The 20641-nt window shown below is 37.9% G+C and overlaps 2 protein-coding genes across 9 annotated transcripts in view; one reads left to right on the forward strand and one right to left on the reverse strand.

The window, feature by feature from the left end:
- Positions 1-20641, forward strand: part of slc38a9 (solute carrier family 38 member 9) — a 219439-nt gene that overhangs the window by 113853 nt on the left and 84945 nt on the right. The window lies entirely within an intron of this gene.
- The window catches only part of ppip5k2 (diphosphoinositol pentakisphosphate kinase 2), a 47800-nt gene that overhangs the window by 12176 nt on the left and 14983 nt on the right, over positions 1-20641 (reverse strand). For 4 of the 7 annotated variants that reach the window (XM_079600216.1, XM_079600214.1, XM_079600213.1 and 1 more), the window contains exons 9-27: positions 19472-19633; positions 17556-17677; positions 16777-16878; positions 15199-15285; positions 14777-14852; positions 14575-14684; positions 13983-14068; positions 13297-13422; positions 13078-13199; positions 12368-12550; positions 11616-11757; positions 10084-10307; positions 9830-9957; positions 9118-9232; positions 8896-9003; positions 7991-8107; positions 7592-7762; positions 5216-5389; positions 2015-2087 (exon numbers count right to left, since the gene is read on the reverse strand). In XM_079600216.1, the coding sequence (XP_079456342.1) occupies positions 2015-2087; positions 5216-5389; positions 7592-7762; positions 7991-8107; positions 8896-9003; positions 9118-9232; positions 9830-9957; positions 10084-10307; positions 11616-11757; positions 12368-12550; positions 13078-13199; positions 13297-13422; positions 13983-14068; positions 14575-14684; positions 14777-14852; positions 15199-15285; positions 16777-16878; positions 17556-17677; positions 19472-19633 (2428 nt within the window). Of the gene's footprint in view, positions 1-2014; positions 2088-5215; positions 5390-5495; positions 5538-7591; positions 7763-7990; positions 8108-8895; positions 9004-9117; positions 9233-9829; positions 9958-10083; positions 10308-11615; positions 11758-12367; positions 12551-13077; positions 13200-13296; positions 13423-13982; positions 14069-14574; positions 14685-14776; positions 14853-15198; positions 15286-16776; positions 16879-17555; positions 17678-19471; positions 19634-20641 lie in introns of all 7 variants that reach the window. The other 3 variants (XM_079600211.1, XM_079600210.1, XM_079600215.1) reach the window with 2 other exon arrangements.

The raw sequence follows: 20641 nt of genomic DNA on the forward strand, positions 1-20641 counted from the left end.
ATAATTTTCCTGAGACCTATCCCTTTAAATCACCGTTCTTCCCCAGTCTGGTGCTGTCTCGGCCGTGTCTGCATGCCTTAAGCATCGAGTTATGCAAAATGCATGAGAGATTTGCATCGAGCAGTTGAACAGGTGCACATAATGAAGTGGCCCGATGAGTGTATGTAGTGTTATGTTGTAATATTGGAAACAACCCAATAAACTCATTAAACCTATTATATTTGACATTTTAAGACACGTTGGAGGTTATGCTACCTTTAAGAGGTTACTTACAATCATGTTGTAGAAAATTATTTTCAGGAATTCAAAGCTAGAAAAATCTTAAGAATAAAAAAGTCAAGAATATTGTTAAATGTGTTTGAGAATACAGAATATTCTTGATTAAATGCTTTGTGAACGCGGCCCCAGGAGTGTAAGATTATATCAGTTACATCTTAACTTTTATTATTTTTTATTTTTTTTCATTATGGCAAATCTGTATTAATCAAACACAATTTGCTGTGAATGACCAGAATGCATTGTGCACACATTTTTTATAATGTTGTATAAATCTGTGCCACTTTGTTATGTTAGTTCACAAATCCCGATGCCATTGATGTCACATCGCAAAGTACAAAACTGAATCACACAAGCTCTTAGTTGTACGGAAGATCAGTCGAATTTACACTAAATTTTGAGGGCCGACATGAAAAATACATTCTTGTCAATGTGCAACTTAAAAAATGTGTTTAAAATGTCTATGAAAGTATAAATGGAAGTGCACATCGTATGTCCTGTAACATTTCGTCTTCACTATAGTTTTAAACTGTCCTGCAGTATGACAAAATAATGAACTTGAATGGGCTTTATGCACAGCTGCACTACTTCCTGAACTTTAGCCAGCTCCTTTGTTTCCTGTCTGCCATTACTGGACAAACTGATTAATCCAGGTGTGCCTGACCAACAACAATAATCACACACACCTGCATTAATCAGTTTGTCCAATAATGGCAGACAGGAAACAAAGGAGCTGCCTGAAGTTCAGGAAGTAGTGCAGCTGTGCATAAAGCCCATTAATACAAAATTCAGTTCATCTCGATTATGGGCTCAAAAAGCTGTGTGTATAATAAATCTAAAAATAAAGAAAGAAAAATGTATTACAATACTGGGGCCAGTTGTATTATTGTATGCAAGACTGTCTAGTATGACCAACTAGCAATTAGTTAGGGCTCATTAGTCTTACTTTTCAGATTCAAATTACACTAATCTATGTTTTTATGTAACTGACTTAAAGTTATGACCAGTCTTGGAAAAAAAAAGAAAATTCCACTCTTAAAGAATCAATCATAAAGAAAAGCTTCTACAGTGTATAGAACCGAAAAGGGTTCTGTCAGGTACTTGTTTTAATTAATTTTTCAATTTAAATAAATTTTATTAATTAAACAACTCATAAACTCATCACACCACAAGAAAAAATGTAAATAACTGTTAAAAATGAAAGTATTAAGCAATCATTTAAGATTTTCTTCTTATATAGAACTTTTTTTGTTGTTGCATAAAGCGTTCTATAAAGTTCAAGAACCCTATGGTGATGTCACACCGCAGGACATCCAAAACGGTTTCATGTCACCTACACACCCTTACTAAAGATGTGCTCCCATATAAAGCATGGAGGCTTGTGTGTATACGGCCTACAAACACACAAAGGACATTACAAGCATATATGAGAGTCAGCACTGTATTAGTCAGCTGTGTGGCAAAAATCAGTTTCAGAGTAAAGCTCACTCACAGTATCACACACTCACTTCCAATTCAGACCCACATTAAGTGGTCGTTAAGTTTAAAGAATCAAGAGAGAGCAGCCACATCAACATCACACACAACAGAGATTAGAAATGGAACGGCAAAATATTATTTGGACATAGAGAACCAGGACAGCGTGTCAGAGTTCCTCCATAGTGAACATCCAACTACAGTCAGGATATTACATGGCTTTATAAGATGCAGATTAGGAGTGTGTTGAGTGCGATCTTACCGATTCCCGGGGTGAGCTTGTGATCGGGGTGAAGTCTGGCCGGGCGGCTGTGGCTGTTGTTCTCCGACAGAACCTGAAAGAGCACAGGCACACAACAATAACCACTCAGCGAACACTCAACCTGCATCCCGTCTCCATGAAGGCCGTTTACAGGACAGACATTAATAAGCAGCACTGTAAATATGTGAGTTTAATACGATCAAAAAAGACCCAGCGTGAAGAAAAATAAATGGATCATGCGTTAAGCATTGCCACACAGTCCATATCAGAAACGGGAAATGAGATCAGGAATGCAGAAGGGGATGAGGACGAACATGGCAACAGTTTATAGAGGAGAACTGAACAAACCACAATTTCAAACAAATATGCATTTGCATCCATGTAAAACCCAACAGAGCAGGGAACAAGACGGTCACAGCCCAGTTACTTTTCTCGCTTAAAAATGTTCATTTCAAGTTTCATGCAAAACCAAAGGAAACTTCAAATCTATGAAATCTACTTTGGGGTGAAAGAGGGTTATCCCGGGAATAGAGGAATATTACACAGCAGTTCTCTTTACACGAGGCCTAGATCACGCCAGTCCTCAACTACTAGAGTTTCAATGGCCCCGAGAATACACACTCAAATCTGTGTGTTTATATCATCAAACCAATTTCAATTTACCTGAAAGATTTTGGTTAGAGTATAACACACTTAAGCAAAACGTGTCACAAAAAGAGAGATAAAGATTTTATTTTCCTGGTATTGATGTGCAGGTGACACTGGACAAATGAGAATATAGTGCAAATATGGTGCAAAAGTTCATTTATTTCAGAAATTCAACATAAAAGGTGAAACTAATATATTATATAGACTCATTACATGCAAAGTGAGATATTTCAAGCCTTTATTTGTTATAATTGTGATGATTATGGCACACAGCTTATGAAAACCTTTTCACAATATTCTAATTTTGAATTTGGGGTTTTCATAATCTGTAAGCCATAATCATCACAATTATAACAAATAAAGGCTTGAAATATCTCACTTTGCATGTAATGAGTCTATATAATATATTAGCTTCACCTTTTAAGTTGAATTACTGACATAAATGAACTTTTGCACCATATTCTCATTTGTCCAGTGTCAGCTGTAAATACTAAAAATCACATTGACCAAATTTCAATGGATTATAAAATGCTTTGATATTTTCTCATCAAACATAATGCCATTTTTCAGTGTGACTAAAGTGTCCAGATTCTTTTTAGGGTCACTGTATTTAGTTGAAGACTTGGGTTAATCTGTGCCACTATCCTCTAAACATTAGACTGTGTGTTAAGAACTTGACCGAGGTTCCCACTTTGTTATGTTGCGTAAAAATGACAAAACGAAGCAATAATATATTTTAAAACAAAGACACAAGCATAATTATAACACGTGGGTTATAATTATTTTTGTAAAACATAATAAAAATTGTGATGTCCACTAAATGGTTAACCACCATAAACAAATATCATTGATTATGTTGATAACGCTTCCAACTGAACTGTGAGAACGAGAAATGAGAATCTGGGTGAGAAACCAGTGAATATTAAAAGGTGCCAAAGCAAGAGGCAAAATCCTGGAAGAGATGAGTGACAGGCGTAATCCACCCAACACATGTATGACATCAGTGACCCGCAGCAGCCCAGAGGTCAACTGTACTGGACACTGGCGTGGAGCGGGATGCCAAGGACAGCTAATAGCACAGCAGATGAGTGACAAGAGACTGACTACAGGCTAAACAAGGATGGAGAGAGACGATTGGTGCAGAGAGAAAGATTAATCACTGAAGGGTTGGGATGAGATTTAGTTTATGGTCTGAAGCAGCAGCAAAAGTGTCTTTTTTCATGGCCAAAAAGTCTATGAATAATTTTTTTGGATACTGATTGAATCAAACTGGAATGTCATACCAAGTCTCACACACACACACACAAAAAAATCAAATTTTATAACAAAAAACAACAAGAAAAGACACTTAAAACAGAATTTAAAGTCAACCTGAAATCGCATTTTATGTCCTTAAAATGATGCATTTTTGAGGATATTCAACAAGGAAAAAGAGTTGTGGGGCAAGACTTGAGTGTGTGCATCAGGATGCTGAAACACGGCTGTTTAAATCTGAATGAGGGTTTGCAGGAGGACTACTGAACCTCTGAAAACACACATGCAGAAAAGCCTGAGGTGCCACAAAAGCTCGTCTCTGAGAGCATCTCAACAGAGAAAAATGGTAATATTACCATTCTTTTGCTATTATTGCCACAACCTTTACTTACGCGAACACTAAACTACATTAACTATTTATTAACAATTAACTATTGTCAAGAATCCCCTGTGATCTACCTATAAAAATACCAAAAAACAGGCATGTGTGATTTTCCCGGATTAACATGCACAGATGAATCATAAACATTTCAAGAAAATAAAACTTTTAGCCAATTTTGATTTCATGTTGACTTTAAACCAACACTGTAAAAAACAAAGACTGGGTTATCGGTGTCTTAACACGAATGGATTTGTCGTCTAAATCAAGAATCACAGAATTTAGTACCAATTACGGTCAATGGAGAAATATTAAACAGGTTAGTTTTCATACGATTAGAACAAATGCATGGTTTATGTGGAACTTGAGGAAAACATGCATTAAGATGCGATGTTTAAAAAAACATTGTTAAAGGGAAAGTTCACCCAAAAATGTAACTCTGTTAACTCATGTCGTTCCAAACCTGCATGAGTTTCTCTCCTCTGCTGAACACAAAAGAAGATATTGTGAAGAATGTGGGTAATTAAACAGTTTATGGACCCCATTGACTTCCATAGTAGGAAAATAAATGCTATGAAAGTCAATGGCTAGCGTCAACAATCTTCACAATATCTTCTTTTGTGTTCAACAGAGGAGAGAAACTCATGCAGGTTTGAGTAAATGATGACAGGATTACATTTTTGGGTGAACTTTCCCTTTAAGACAAAGATGAAGACCAGATGTCCAGATACAAATTGAAAAGTTAGAAGCTGATATTCCAGAACACAAACCAGTGCAAAACACATGACGAATGAGGTTATAGTGCCCTCCTCTAATTCATCTGCTCATTAGGTGTCCTTGCTTACCGCCGCCACCATCTTGAGTGTGAATGAACAGTGCGTTAGTGGTTGGTGTGAAGAATGAATTAAATTGGTAAAAACCTGTTGCCATGAGCCAAAAATACTGGATGTGAAAGCCAGTGATTTGGGGGAGACTGGGGAGGAAGTAATTTGGTCCCCTGATCTGCGTCTTCGACGCCCAGTACCAACACCACAGGTGTAATGAATCCAGGTACCTATAGAGTCAGGGCTAGACACACTCAGGGGGCTCTCTTCCTGGAAGTGAGACAGGGGGCAGAAACAGCACAGTCATGCAACGTTAACAACAGTCCGGCTACGTGTCCACCAAGCTAAGAAGACACAGCTATGTGTGCGCTCATACTTTGCCAGCAGGCGTCTTGAAAAACTCTGTCTGCATTGGGGACTAAAAAAGAAAACAAAAAAGAGACTGTGGACATTTTTTCAAAATAACATACATTTTGAGGGTGAGAAATTGTAATATGACAGATTCATGGATATGCTTTTGCACCCACACCCTAACAAGGCTGCTAGCTGGTTTTGGTTGACTGAAAACTGAATGCTTGAAGCAATATTGTGTGACATTAGTATGGCAAGATGGGGACATTTGCATCACATTGTACAATAAATCCAAAGAGCAACAGTGTGAGAGCGCCACAGGGATGAGAGATATTTCACTTTTAGCTGGACTTTTCCTTTTATTGATTTCATTCCTTTTTTGGACAAAAAGTGTCAATTTTCAAAATATAATCTCGATATAGTATTATAATAACGACTCGAATCTTAAATAGGGACTAAAAAGTTAATAGGGTTTTAGGCTAAAATTATACACACCTGTCTATTTTAAGTGCTTTTCTAAAATTCTGTGATAAACACAAACAGCCATCTTACTCAAAACTAATCGATGTAACAAGAAAATGGCCATGTAGATCATTTCTGTATTTAATACTTATTATTGGATCAAATACATTACTTTTCCTTTTTTGGGATGCATCAGTTTGTTCTTTATATCTCATTTCATAAAAGAAAGGATCATCCATGGCTAGGTATGAAATGAAAGTGTGTGTGTGTGTGTGTGTGTGTGTGTGTGTGTGTGTGTGTGCGTGCGGTGTGTGTGTGTGTGTGTGTGTGTGTGTGTGTGTGTGTGTGTGTGTGAACGAACATCTTCCAGACAATCATGAGTATTCAGACAGACCATGATATAATGATAGCAATAAATAATATGTTTTGCAGAAGCAAGGGCTGTAATTATTTTGTTATTTAGTGTATTAATGTGGCAAGAGATGGACATTAGAAGGAAAAATGTAGTTTTAGAAACATACAGATGGAATTTCATTTGGGCTAAAAAAAAGAAAAGAAAACAACCACCATAATTAGCATCGCGCAGCTCACTGACTAACTTAGTGATATAACACATATCATGAAATTATATATTAGACTATAATGCAATAATTAAAGGAACACTATGTAACTTTTGGCCCTCTAGCGATTAAAAAACAAAACTGCATGCCTGTGACTGTGTGTATGAATATGATTATGAGCAGCCGGAGCAACTTTACTCTATTTATGGATATGACGACACACGCACAGGCGCTTTATCCTGCGAAAACCATCCTGTCAGGTCTAAATATAAATATTATAAAGGCTTACCATAGTGAATTAGGGAACACGTTTTGGAAGAAGGTTTGATGATGTATTAACTAATTTTGAACAAAAGAAAAACTTACATGGTGTACCTTTACCATGAAGCTGTACAACATTCCTAGAATAACAACAGTCTTTCACTTTCACTTTGACCCAGCTTATATGCTTTACAATGACATGAACTGATGAAAACATAATACAAAAACATCAACCCGTTTCCTAAAAATCGAATTCAATGGAGAGAAACAGAAAATAAGGAGGAGACTCTGGCACAGTCATTATAATGAAGGACACATGAAGCACATGGACAGTTGAAACTGATGAGAATCACACACACTTTTCCCACATCAATGCATGATGTGAATGTCACAGCAATGGGGGGAAAAGTAAGATAAATATAATTAATTATGCACAGTACATACACTACCAGACAGAAGTTTGGAAACACTGAATTTGTTAAAAACTTACATCTAAAAGCGTATGCGTTTAAATGTTTGAATCTGTATACAAGCATAAATGGAATAAGTAGCTGTGTTTATTGCAGCTCTGAGAGGACTACAGACACTCGATTTTTATACTCTCTTTTTCAGTGCTTACATTTTAATTATGTATTGGTATATAAAGACAAATTTGGGGAAAAGTTTTTTAGACAAATCCTGCCTACCCTGCCTTTAACTCATGCATTGCCAAAGCTAAGCTGAGCAATATACATATGTACGGAAGAATAGTGATGAATTGGAAATGACTTGATTTGATTACTAGAAGAAAACCTTTTAGAGACCCTTTATAATGACAACATACAGTATAATAACTTACTTCCACAGAGCCGATCTTTTTGGAGCGGGGCAGAGGGGACTTGCGGTGGATGTAGATGGGATCCGACACCATGGGCCGGAACATCATCAGGGCTCGATCCGGCTCGTCCCGCTTGGCACCGCTGGCCTCCTCGTCGCTGTCATTATGGGATTTCTTCTTGGAGCCCTCATTCTACAGAGACATCAGACACTTAACTGCATTCGAGACTGAAGAACAGAGACTGAGAAACACTGCAAATAAACACATTTAACAGTAGAATAGCTACTCTCAAGTTCTCTCAGTTGTTTCTTTTATTCACCAATTTTTTTCCCAACCTCAGCAAGAGGAAATATGCAGAAAAGAGAGAGAGAGAAAAAAGATTTCTAACATTCAAGACAACAGTCATCAGTCTCAGCTAACCTCTCTGGATGCTGGTCTATATCCGAATCCAGACGGCAGGTTTTTATCTTCTTCACAGCCTTTAGCTCCTGGACTGAAGTGAAGCTCCACATGGAAACGGTCCTCTGATGAAGGATCCTACAAATCCAAACCCCACATTAACACGGTATTAACAGGGTCACATGTCGGTCCTCGTACATCATACATGCCTAAATATTATATATATATAATGTTATGTTAGAAGCATGTTATGTGGTATATTGTTATGTTAGAATGTTAGAAACATATATACACAAATATAGCATAACATTTTAAGGGCCAGATTGACTAAATAAGGCAAATTTGAGAGCTCAATCCCGTAAACATGACAAATTTTTTAAATTCTGCTCGTGATCTACTGACGACTCGCAGGTTAAAAACACAGACACAGTCAGATCATTTCCATAATGACCAACACAATCTACCAAGAGCAGCGCAAATTAGCGTCTGGTTTAAGACAAGCTTTTTGGGGGTGTTAAATAATGGCGCAAATACCAGTAAATAGACTAGCGCAAACCTTAGTAAATCACCTTGCATGATTCATTTAAATACTCTCCTCCCATATATTTTGCGTCTGAAAGGGAAACTCCTACAAATGTTCAGCTGCAAAAATAACCCTGTCCGTGCCTTATCAGCGCTAATTTTACACTGCATGTCTTTAGTAAATCCTGACAGTAGTTTATTTAACGCCAAAAAAGGATTTAAGCTGTAAATCTGACCAAAAGTCTTGCGTCCGTAAGTTTAGTGTGCTCAAAATATGATCTAGCATGTGCAGAATTATGACAAAAATCCTTATATACATCCCTTGGGCATCAAAACACAGAAAAACAACATATTTCACTTCTGATTTCTGCTATTTAAAAGCATTGCATGTGTGCTCCTCGTACCTTGTTTGGGTCTTCATAGAGCATGATGACGATCTGTGTCATGTAGTTCAGCTCACTGACTATTTTAAGGTAATCCATGGCTCTCCTCCATTGGTCATCTTTGGCCTCCTGAGGACACAGCGAAAACAATTCCTTTGAATACATTTAGCATGGCATAGCAAAAAACAGTGGATACATTTAAATAACATATTTATATGAAAGATGATATAACTAAAGACATACGTCACAGAGGGCTCCGTAACGCAAGATGGACAGCAGTGAGTGTACGTGACTCTCGCTGGTGAAGTAAAGTCTGGTCCGCACATGGCGTTCGGGAGACATGACTCCCCTGGAATATCTGGGCACAGGACAATCCACTGCACTTACAATTCAGCTCCAAACGTGAACGAATAACAGTCAAATATTAATACATTAAAGGGATCATGACATACATGTTTTTATTTATCTATCTATCTGTCTGGGGTCAACTTATAATGTACGTTTTATGCAGCAAAAATAGAAATTTGGTATTATCTGACCATTTTACACAATGTCTTTGACCGTAGGAATGATGCTTGGTTTTTGTGCCATTACTTTTTGCAATATTTCAATGTAAATGGCCATCGGTTTGAAAACTCTGCATGATGTGCTGTATGTGCGTTGATCACAGTTTATATACAAATTTAGTTTTTCTGGATGTTCAACAGATGGACAAAAATCATGATGAGTGAATATTGAAAACAAATCTTTGTTTTGCAAAAATTAACTCAACTTGTATGGGTTTGGAAAGACATGAGGGTAATTAAATGACAGAATTGTTATTTTTGGGTGAATATCCCTTCAAGTGTTTACATGCACAATAATTGTGTTCCCCTTTAGTTCTTGAACTGTGTATTGGCTAGTGTTTATATTGTGATCTCTTTTATGAGTGTTATTCTCTCAGACTGCGTCTTACACTGGGTGCAGTTTATTAACAGTGTCGTCGTCCTGGGTCCTCTGTAGGTCAGAGCGGATCTTGCGGATGAGAGGTGTACAGTAACCTTTGGCTATGTCCAGTTTCTCAGGCTGAGAAATGCCATATTCCTGACAAGAGCAAACAAGGACAATTACCAAAGATGTTTAAGAAAATAAACAAACTGTGCATTTAAATATACCAGCTTTCATAACTCACTTCATTGATCTTTGATTAAGAGAAAAGGTGCATTGTACCTGTGGGATGACAATGTCAGCCAGTGCTTTGGATAACCGGTATATTTCCATGGTGTGGTCAAGCTTTAATGAGCTGTTGTGCTGCACGTCATACTTGATGCAGTCGTAGATATCAGGAATCTTGCTGATGTTGTACCGGCCATTCTTCATCTTGAAATCCTTCTCGAGTTTAGACCAGCGACGCAGCATCAGCTCAAGAGTCTCACTGTGGTACAACTGGATATCTGATTAAAAAATGAATAAATGAGCCACTGAATTAAATGCCCTCAACCACACACACCCTCGCTCCAAAACCCTGTCCGCCAACCTGATGTTAGCTGTACAAACAACAATTAAAGGTACAATATGTAAAAAAAATTTAATAAAATATCCAAAAATCACTTGCACAGTGTGATATATTTCCTGCAGTTGTGTACTTACAATATCCCAAAAGTCTCCAAAGATTTTTTTATTTCAGAGAAATTCCAATTTTGAATATTGGCCGACTCGGAAAAAAATGTCGCCTGTAAATTATGCAATATCCGCGTTATCCCTGGTTTCCGCTCGTACTGCCATAGCCATGGCGACAGTCCTGGACAACAGCGTAGTGCGAAACGTTTAGCGGCACGCTGTTCTTGTTTCGTTCAAACATTATGGACCCTGGCAAGCCGACTTTGGGACAAAAGGAGAACTAAAACGAGGATCAATATCAGCGTGGCGTTTTCGAGATGCCGAGAGCTAGCATCCGCGACTAACTTCGACTCGACAGACGCCGCTCGCATGCACTTTATTAGATAGGTGAGCAAATGTACATAAAACTAATCAATGTTATATAGCTCCGTGGGACTCGCGTGTGGCGCTGATATCTGTCTCTTATTAGCAATCGCGATCGCCTGCTTCATACCACTGTAATGTTAAAAACATCAATGTTTTCACTCATCCATAAATATTATTAGATCCATCAGCTTGACAGCAAGTCCCATCATTCAGCTTAACACTTCGTCATCGACCTACGCCTTTGTTACTGTAAGAGGTTAGCGACCCCTAGCAGTGAAAAAAAATTACATACCGGTATTTTATCTTTAAGGGATTTGGTATAAAAAAATTAAAATAAAAAAAATCGCATCATAACATCATACCTCATGACATCAATACATTATTGATCTACATACATCTAAATATCTCACATTCAATCTCATATTTGTATTTATGTTGGTTTCAAACATTTTTCAAAAACCATCGAGAAAAAAAGAGTTAAACAAGTTAAAATAATAATAAACGGAGCATTTGCAATAAGCTCCTCACACCATCGGTGCTCGGGCCCTAAAAAAAGCTTATAAACAACATTAATACTTGACTCAGGTAAATTAATTAAAGAACTGCAAAGCAGAAATTTAAATCATACTCATAGGTATGTCTGAAATGCATTTTTAATATTTCTTTAAACAAACATTTGATTTCGCCCAGTAACACAGCAGTCATGGAAGTGTGTTATATGCGATACATCATGTCTATATTTGTGAGAGTCCCTCAGCCCCATGTTAAAGGTGCACCTGCTGATTTGGGGTCTTCCATCCTCTGGCGGACCTGCAGCGTTAGGCTCTGGATGAGCGAGTACACCTTATCACATGTCTTCACAGGGTTTTTGATCATCTGCATGGACTTCACAAGAGATGTGCTGGAGGTGGGCGCCAGCTGGTCCGAAAATAAAACACACATCACCCATCATCACTCACAGCAACAGGAAAAACCTCAGGCTATTTACACTAGATGTAAAAAGCAGTATTTTCTTTGCACTGAGTGTAAATAGTTGTTAGATGTCATCTATAGACTATTTGCACCTCAGTGTATTGTAGTATAAAACAGTATGCGATAACAACATATTCAGTGTATATTAGATTTATTAAACCCATAAACAGATGCTGCATTATTGAGACATTACTTGTCCCTGTCCCTAAATTCCCCCTCACTAACCCTACCTGATAAACACTTTATTCCCATTATTAAATACCCCTTTAGACACTTTACTTCCACTTATTTCAAACTCGGGTCGGGCGCGTCAAAAGCTAACACCGCCCGTCTTACTCTCCACGACACTGATACTGTTAACAGGGTTTCTTTTGTAATTTTGACATCAACAACTCAGTAATAGCAATTTTCAGTCATTCAAATGCCTAATGACAACTACTTATATAGTTCCCAAAAGCAGAGATCAAAAACACAGTTCAATTCTTCACAGAACAACAGAAAAAGTATCAGCCATCTGGAATCTTTTAAGCGACCTTAAATATGACTGTGACCTGACCTTCTCGAAGTCTTCTGTCGTGAAGTCTCTGTCCTTCTGCAGGATGTCATGGAGTCGGGCTTTGACTTTCTGCTGGCAGCTGCTTAAGGAGTCGCTGTCACTGTCCAGCAGGCCGTTCATGTTGGCACTTTTCACCATCTGAACCAGGATGGGCGTCAGCTCTCCCTCTAACGCCAGCAGGCCCTGAGGACACACACACACACACACACACACGCACACGCACACGCACACTCTCTTATTAACACTCACACGTCTCGTCGTTTAGAAGATATATAATGGTAACACTTTACTATGAGGTTCGTTAGTTATCATTACATTAGTTTAGTTACATTACATACATTAGTTAACATGAACTAATAATGAACAACATGTATACAGCATTTACTAATACTTTATTAAAATCTTGTTAACATTAGTTAATGCACTGTGAAATAATATGAACAAACAGCTGGATTTTTATTAACTAAAGTTCAAAAAGATGAACAAATACAGTAACATGTACTGCTCATGGTTAGTTCATGTTAGTTAATACACTAACTAATGTTAACTAATGAACCTTATTGTAAAGTGTTACAGAAATAGTAATAATACGATTATTATCAATATGTTTTAATTCGGGCTGCCAAAATAAAATTAAAGCATGCAATTAAAACAATATTTAAAACCATTTATGCTTTTAACATAGTTTAAATGTGAAGTTTTAATGGTACTTTAGCGAACGCAGCGGCAGTCATCTGAACGCGTCCCTCATCAGAGGCGTATATCTTCAGGTCGTGCCTGTATGTGCTGTGCAGACGGAGAAGCCCACAGCCGGGGAAGCCGGCGTAGTCGCCTGAGGAAACCCATAAACAACATGAGGCGGGCGTAACAGGGGCAGTAATGAGCAGTGTGTGTGTGTGTGTGTGTGTGTGTGTGTGTGTGTAAAGTACCTTGTCCTCCAGGGTACATGCACCTAAAGGCCCGACCGAGCTCTTCGGCCTGAACCCTGCCAGCTGGAGTCAACTCGCCCCCCCACTTCAGGACCAGCAACAGTGACGGGTCATCCCTCCGCACATCTCAACACACACACACATAAACATACACAATCAATATCAAAATAAGTCTCTTTTATGAAATAATTTTTTTTAGTCCCCCTGTAGTCGATCATTTCATTTAGCCTTGAAATGTTTTTCTTCATGACTAATATCTTGAATGTAACTCGACACCCTTGTCTCATTTAGTATGCGCGGTTCTATGAATATGCAAATGTGCCCCGCCTCCACTCACTCACACACGTGGATCTGATTGGTTACAAGGTAGTTTGTGACGTCAGAAACACCAGCGATTTCAAACCGTGTTTTTGAGACTGTCTTTGGTTCACTGCAGTTTTAATCAGAAAATACTCAGCAATGCTGTCGACTTATGAACTTACACATGCTTTGTGTTAAAGCATATTAATAACACCACATAGACATATATAAACAACATTAAAATCTGGATTTTCACCACAGGGGGACTTTAATAAAAGGTAACTGATCTTACACATACACACAACTATGTAAACAGAAGGAAGGTCTAAGAAACGGCATGAAAATGAATGAAACCAGTGAAAAGACACATTCAGGACCATCGTCACCTTCCTCTTCACTGGAGGTTTTCGGGCAACCGTGTGGCAGATATGTTAACTGAACCTTGCGATTAATGCCAGAGAAATGGCCGTACCTGAACAAACAAAATGAGATATTAGAAACAGGACAGAAATATAGCTGCATATTTCAATATAACGGGGCCAAGCGTGACGAAGTGGCTTAAAATTAGGCTGGATAATCATCCACAGGAAAAGTGGTTTAAACACCACAGAAGCTGGCGCGTCATCAGACCGATACACAGTATCCTGTAAATGTGTCAGATATGTTAGAGTTTTATGGAGTCCTTGCCATCAAATGAATGATGCTTTACATGTGAAAGGTTTGGTATAACACAAAGACCTGCAGATTTCATAACTTTTACTAGCATGGTCCGAATGTGATCTAAAGGCGATACTAAATTTGGTGAACACTGTAGTATGGGTTTGATAAAAATTAAAAATAGCAATATTTCTGTCATTTAATGAGAAGATTCGCCCCAAAATATAAATCCTGTCCTCACGCATTTCGTTCTTGTGTGGACACTAACAGACACAATATGTGTTGCTTGGCCCCTGATAATGAACTGACCAGAACACTTACATTTCAAGCACTGTTTTCAGCTGTTCAAGCTTTGCTTTACTCTCCTCGATTTCTGAATCGGTGTTTTGGCCGAGTTCTACCAGCAGCTGTCTGGCAATGTCCAACACTTCCTGTTCAATTCAATCAAATATAACTTATCATCTTGAAATCAATGCTTGACATATGTGTGGTGAATACTGTTGCTAAAACATCATTTATTTACTTGGAGTTGCTTTGGCTTTTTCAATTTCAGTTTCCCACTTTTGTAACCTTCACATTTTTCAAAGAGGTCAAAAAATCTGAAAGACACAAAATGAGAAATTAATAAAGGACACACTTAAGCTGAGCATACAGTCACCTTAAACTTCATATTCTGTTGGAGTTAGTGACAGTTCATGATGAAGATTGTGGTTACACTTTATTTTAAGGTGTCATTGTTACACTGTAATTATATATTTAAGTACTGAGTAATAATAATTAACAACATGTACTTAATATTGGGGTAGGATTAGGTTTTGGTTGAGGGTTAATTGCATGTTCTTATTCATAATTTACTGTTATTACCATGGTAAGTACATGTAAGGACACTGTAAAATAAAGTGTTACCGAGATTGCTTAGTGACAGTAGATCTAAAATGTTGGTACCTCTGATGTCGAACCTCCATTTTCATCTTCTGTTTGGGAGTCCGATCCCCATGTCGAATCACAGCGATCACACACCTCAACTCCATCCTGAAAGTCACAGGAAATTATATTTGTTATGAGCTTACGCGGAAAAAGAAGAAGATATAAATCAATTAGGGCTGTCAATCGATTTTTTTTTTTAATCGCACTTTTTTTTTTACAATTCTAAATGTACCTTAAATTAATACTTTTCAAGTTTGTAATACTCTAATCATTATGGACATGGATAAATATGGATGCTTTATGCAAATGTATGTTTATTATTGAAACCATAGTCAACATGGAGCATGGTCATAGATGTTTTTCAAAGAACGTGTTCATGTCTATTAGACACATGAAGAAAGAACAAAGAAACACCAGGTTCCTATTACTTCTCTTTCTTTGCACTGAGCAATTTACTACAACAAACATGTTTAGATGTTTGCATGACAGGGCAGCTCTTCTGAAAATGCTAAATGTACATTTATTACTTATTATTACATTAGTGTGTCTCTCTCTGTGCCCATTTTGATGAAGCTAAATTCTCAATAAAACTGTTTTCATTGGTATATTTGACTGTTTCTGTTGTCAAACAACAGTATGAATATGAAATAGTGACTGAAACGCGACCCATTAAGACATAACCAGCTCTCCATGTTAATCTGCACAAAAATCCTGATAATCGAGCCGTCGTCTGATGAAAGTGCCGTTAATATGATTTTGCGTTAACGCGTTATTAACTTTGACAGCCCTAAAATCAATACATTTGTTATTTTTTTAGATGAATGTGTGTAATCAATTTAACTGACTTCTGCTCAACACAAAAATCAACAATTCAATGAATATCAAGTTAAATAGCAGTACATTGTGTGGGTCACCTTAACACTCAAATCATTTACTCACCCTTATATTGTTCCAAACACATTCATCTCTGAAATCGTACACATCATGTCTATCCATTAAAAGTCCATATTACCAAAACTTTGACGATTCAAAAAGTTCATAAAACGCAAACAAATCAGTATAAATTGAGCCGTTTAATCGAAGACACAAATTCTTTATATGCTGAACATACATATAAACATTGATCGATGCACTTATGTGCACATCAGATAAGATAAAGAGAGAAGACCTGGATTAAACCACTTCATCCACATGGATTACTTTTACTATGTCTTTATGAACTTGTTAAAGTTCTGGTGAATGGACTTGGTCAATGGAGGGACAGAAATCTCTCAGATTTCATTAAAAATATATATTTATTTGTGTTTCAAAGAAAGTCTTATGGTTTGGATGGAACGACATGAGAGTGAGTAAATGTGAGGAAGTTCACAGTTTTCTTTTTCGGTGGAACTAAATCTTCAACGAAGCGCTCGTTAATGAAGTTGGTTTTGGTGAAAACAGTCTTATGTGTTTGGGAGTTAAAGACAATTTCATTTTTCACAGAACAATTCCTTGAATAACTTAAAAGTAAAAGATTGCCCAAGCTGAGATGCTGATAGCATTGCTGATGTAATGATCAGGATTGTGATGTTCATATCTCTGCTTGTGAGGACATACATCGTTCCAGAGGTTGTGGGAACTATGGGAATGTCCTCTGCTTCTAAAGGAATAGACCACGGGATCTGAAACTGTGGAGCCAATTCTCTCATGATGATATTCCTGTTGTGCAAAAGGAAAATAATAATCAATTGACTCAATTGAGTTTAAACAAACACAGGTGAAACTCAAACATTTAAATATTGTGCAAAAGTTCATTTATTTGCTGCATTGAGGCAGTAATTCATGCAAAAGCGGCCCAAACCAAGTACTGAGTACATATGCGTGATTATACTTTTCAGAGGGCCGACATTTCTGTATTTAAAATATTATTTTTTAATTGATTTCATGTAATATTCAAATTTTCTGAGATTTTGAATTTGGGGTTTTCATAATTTGTAAGCCATAATCATCAAAATTATAACAAATAAAGGCTTGAAATATCTCACTTTGCATGTAATGAGTCTATATAATATATTAGTTTCACCTTTTAAGTTGAATTACTGAAATAAATTAACTTTTGCACCATATTCTAATTTTCGAGTTTCATCTGTACACTAGTATACATGTGTTGATAATTCATGAATAGCATGCAAAAGCATTCATTGCCATAAATTACCATAGTGTAATCATCTGATTATAATAAAATATTAGCAGTTTGTCAAAAAAAAAAAAAAAAAAATGCATCAGACAATGAAGAAAATAAAAGATTTTATCTGTGCATCTAATCATGCATTAAAAGTATATTATGAATGAGAAGAGATCTTGTAAACACTTCTGGATGTGTATGATGTACTGACCCCAGGATTTTAGCGCAGTCGTCGTAGTACTTCATGGAGTTCTTGACGAAGCTGAAGCCGTTGACGTCACAGACGTAAGACTGGCCATTGGCCCGGAGCAGGTCGAAGCCACACACCGTTTGCTACCAATGAGACATTGCTAACACTTCAGTTTACAGAGGCATAGAGAAACGATTCATTCATTAGCATTTACATGCCCTGTGTAAATGTGCAAGTTTGTGGCACACTCAACTAATGTTCACATATTCAAACGTGCATCATGTCAAGTCAAGTCAAGGCAAGAATATTTGTATAGCGCTTTTCACAATACAGATTGTATCAAAGCAGCTTCACAGTATTAAAATAAAATAATTATAAAACGTCCATGTTTGGTAATGCTAATCAATAGTAATATTGATTGATTCATTAAATTGAATATCCCCAACTGAGCAAGCCAAAGGCAACAGTGGCAAGGAAACGAAAAACTCCATCAGGTGACCCAATGGTGACCTAAAACTCCATCAGGTGACCCAATGGTGACCTAAAACTCCATCAGGTGACCTAATGGTGACCTAAAACTCCATCAGGTGACCTAAAACTCCATCAGGTGACCCAATGGTGACCTAAAACTCCATCAGGTGACCTAATGGTGACCTAAAACTCCATCAGGTGACCCAATGGTGACCTAAAACTCCATCAGGTGACCCAATGGTGACCTAAAACTCCATCAGGTGACCTAATGGAGAAAAAAAACCTTGGGAGAACCCAGGCTCAGTCGGGGGCCAGTTCTCCTCTGGCGGTTATGAACTAGAGGTCGGATTTAACTGTAAGATTAAAACATTTAAATGAATGCCTGGTTAAAGAGATGCGTCTTTAATCTAGTTTTGAACTGGGAGAGCGAGTCTGAGCAACGAACAGTATCAGGAAGGCTATTCCAGAGTTTTGGAGCTAAATGTGAGAATGCTCTCCCTCCTTTGGTGGACCTAGATATCCTAGGTACAACCAGAAGCCTCGAATTTAGCGATCTTAAAGAGCGCGATGGATTATAGGGCGATCATGTACGTGTATAAGACACATTTCAAACACATTTCTTTTATTGATCAACAGTTTTGCTGCTAAAGCTGTGCCCGATTGTCCCAGGTGACCGTATGTTTATTGATTATATAGCTGTGAGCTAATGCACGTAATGTACAGTACAGCAAAATAAACCGCTTCAGAGTGATACAAGACCTGGCACTTTGCCACTGCACATTATCTCTTACATATTTATCATATATACACATAAAAAAATTATTTTAGCCTTTTTGTCACTTTTAGTAATGGGAATGTTATATAGAACTGAATTTGTAAATGTATAGTCATGACCAGTTTTCAGATATTAGGCTCTGATGATTTAGCCTAGAAATCTAGACGCACCCTAGTGGCAGCAAAGTGTATTTTGCAGCCAGGGCAGTCTAGCAACTCTCCATAGACCTTCTAGCTGCAAAAACCTAAATTGGGTCAGGCCAATCACGTCGTGTATAGAGTAGGCGGGGGCGGGCTTAACATATGGCGACAGAGTTGCGACGGCTGCCACTTGAAAACAAAGAATGGCTTTGGCCGCGACTCTGGAGGACTTGGAGTTAAGTTTTTCTTTAAGAAAAGAGCAAAGAACGGCACTGAAGTCATTCTCAAAAAAGGAAGAAGTGTTCGGAGTTTTGCTGGACCGGATCTTTGCCGCTCGGAGTACGTCACCTTCTTCGTTGCTCTGGTTGGTTGTAGCGCTATCCTATTGCGTGCAGAGGGATTTTGAGAGACAACCGTTTATCCCGCCCCTCGGATTAAGCCGCGTCTATGGAGAGTTGCCAGACTAAACATCTTGATGTAAGTCTGGCTTGCCAGGCTACTGATGATTGGCATCATGACTCAATTCCACGTTTTGGAAGATCTTCATTTACCTTGAAAGCCAAACAGACTTTCCACGCGATGAGTTTCTCTCTGGCGTTGAGGATGACTGGATACCGGACCTCCTTCCCCTCGCTGTCTCGCTCCACCTTCCCGTCCAGAGCGGGAGACTTGCGGGCCTCAGCGTGGGCGTAGTCGGGCCCTACAGTGTACACCTGATGCCAACACAGACACAGAGAGGGAATGGTGCCGTCTCATTCATCAATGGATCAGAGTCTATCAGCACAGCTTTTAAGTCGAAAAATATCTAGCCTAACCTTTCATTTATTAAAGTATATTAAATATACTTTAAAGGGGTGGTTGATTATGATTTCACTTTACTAACTTTAGTTAGTGTGTAATGTTGCTGTTTGATCATAAACAACATCTGCAAAGTTACAACGCTCAAAGTTCAAAGCAAAGGGAGATATTTGCTTTTAAATAAATAGTTTTTTAAGGACTACAACAAACGGCTGGTAGGAACTACATGACATTCCTCCCGGGTTAGTGACATCACCAACCCTAGAATTTACATAAACCCCGCCCCCTGAACACGATTTATAGATTATCAAGACAGAATATGCTAATCAATGACTAGAAGATAACTACACATAATCTACATAAATTCATCAACTAACCGTTCAGAAATGTCCTGTTCTTCTACATGTTGTCACTTCTTCTTGAGTCTCTCCATCATTGTCTGACTCCGGTTTGAACATAAAAGGCTAAAAGTTTTTGATATTTTTAGTGCGTGTGTGTGTGTGTGTGTGTGTGTGAGGTAAAAGGACACGAGCTCTTGAAGCTCCGCCCCCTGTGCCGGGAGCAGCAGCTCATTTGCATTTAAAGGGACACACACAAAACGGTGTGTTTTTGCTCACCCTCAAAAAGTAACACTTTAACATGCGATATAAAAATATCTGTGGGGTATTTTGAGCTAAAACTTCACACACACACTCTGGAGACATCAGACACTTATTTTACATCTTGTGAAAAGAGCATTAAACAACCCCTTTAATACTTCTGTTTATTAAAGTATATTTCCTTTAAATTTTAAAGATTTATTTACTGTTTATAGAGGTCATTATGGAGAGCAGACAGGAAGTGGGAGAGTGGAGGAAGAGATGGGAAAGTCCCACGAGCTCGAACTCAAACTCGGGTCACATGTAGCCAACCACATACTGGAT

This window comes from Phoxinus phoxinus (genome assembly GCF_949152265.1).
Source record: "Phoxinus phoxinus genome assembly, chromosome: 23".
Lineage (NCBI taxonomy): Eukaryota > Metazoa > Chordata > Actinopteri > Cypriniformes > Leuciscidae > Phoxinus > Phoxinus phoxinus.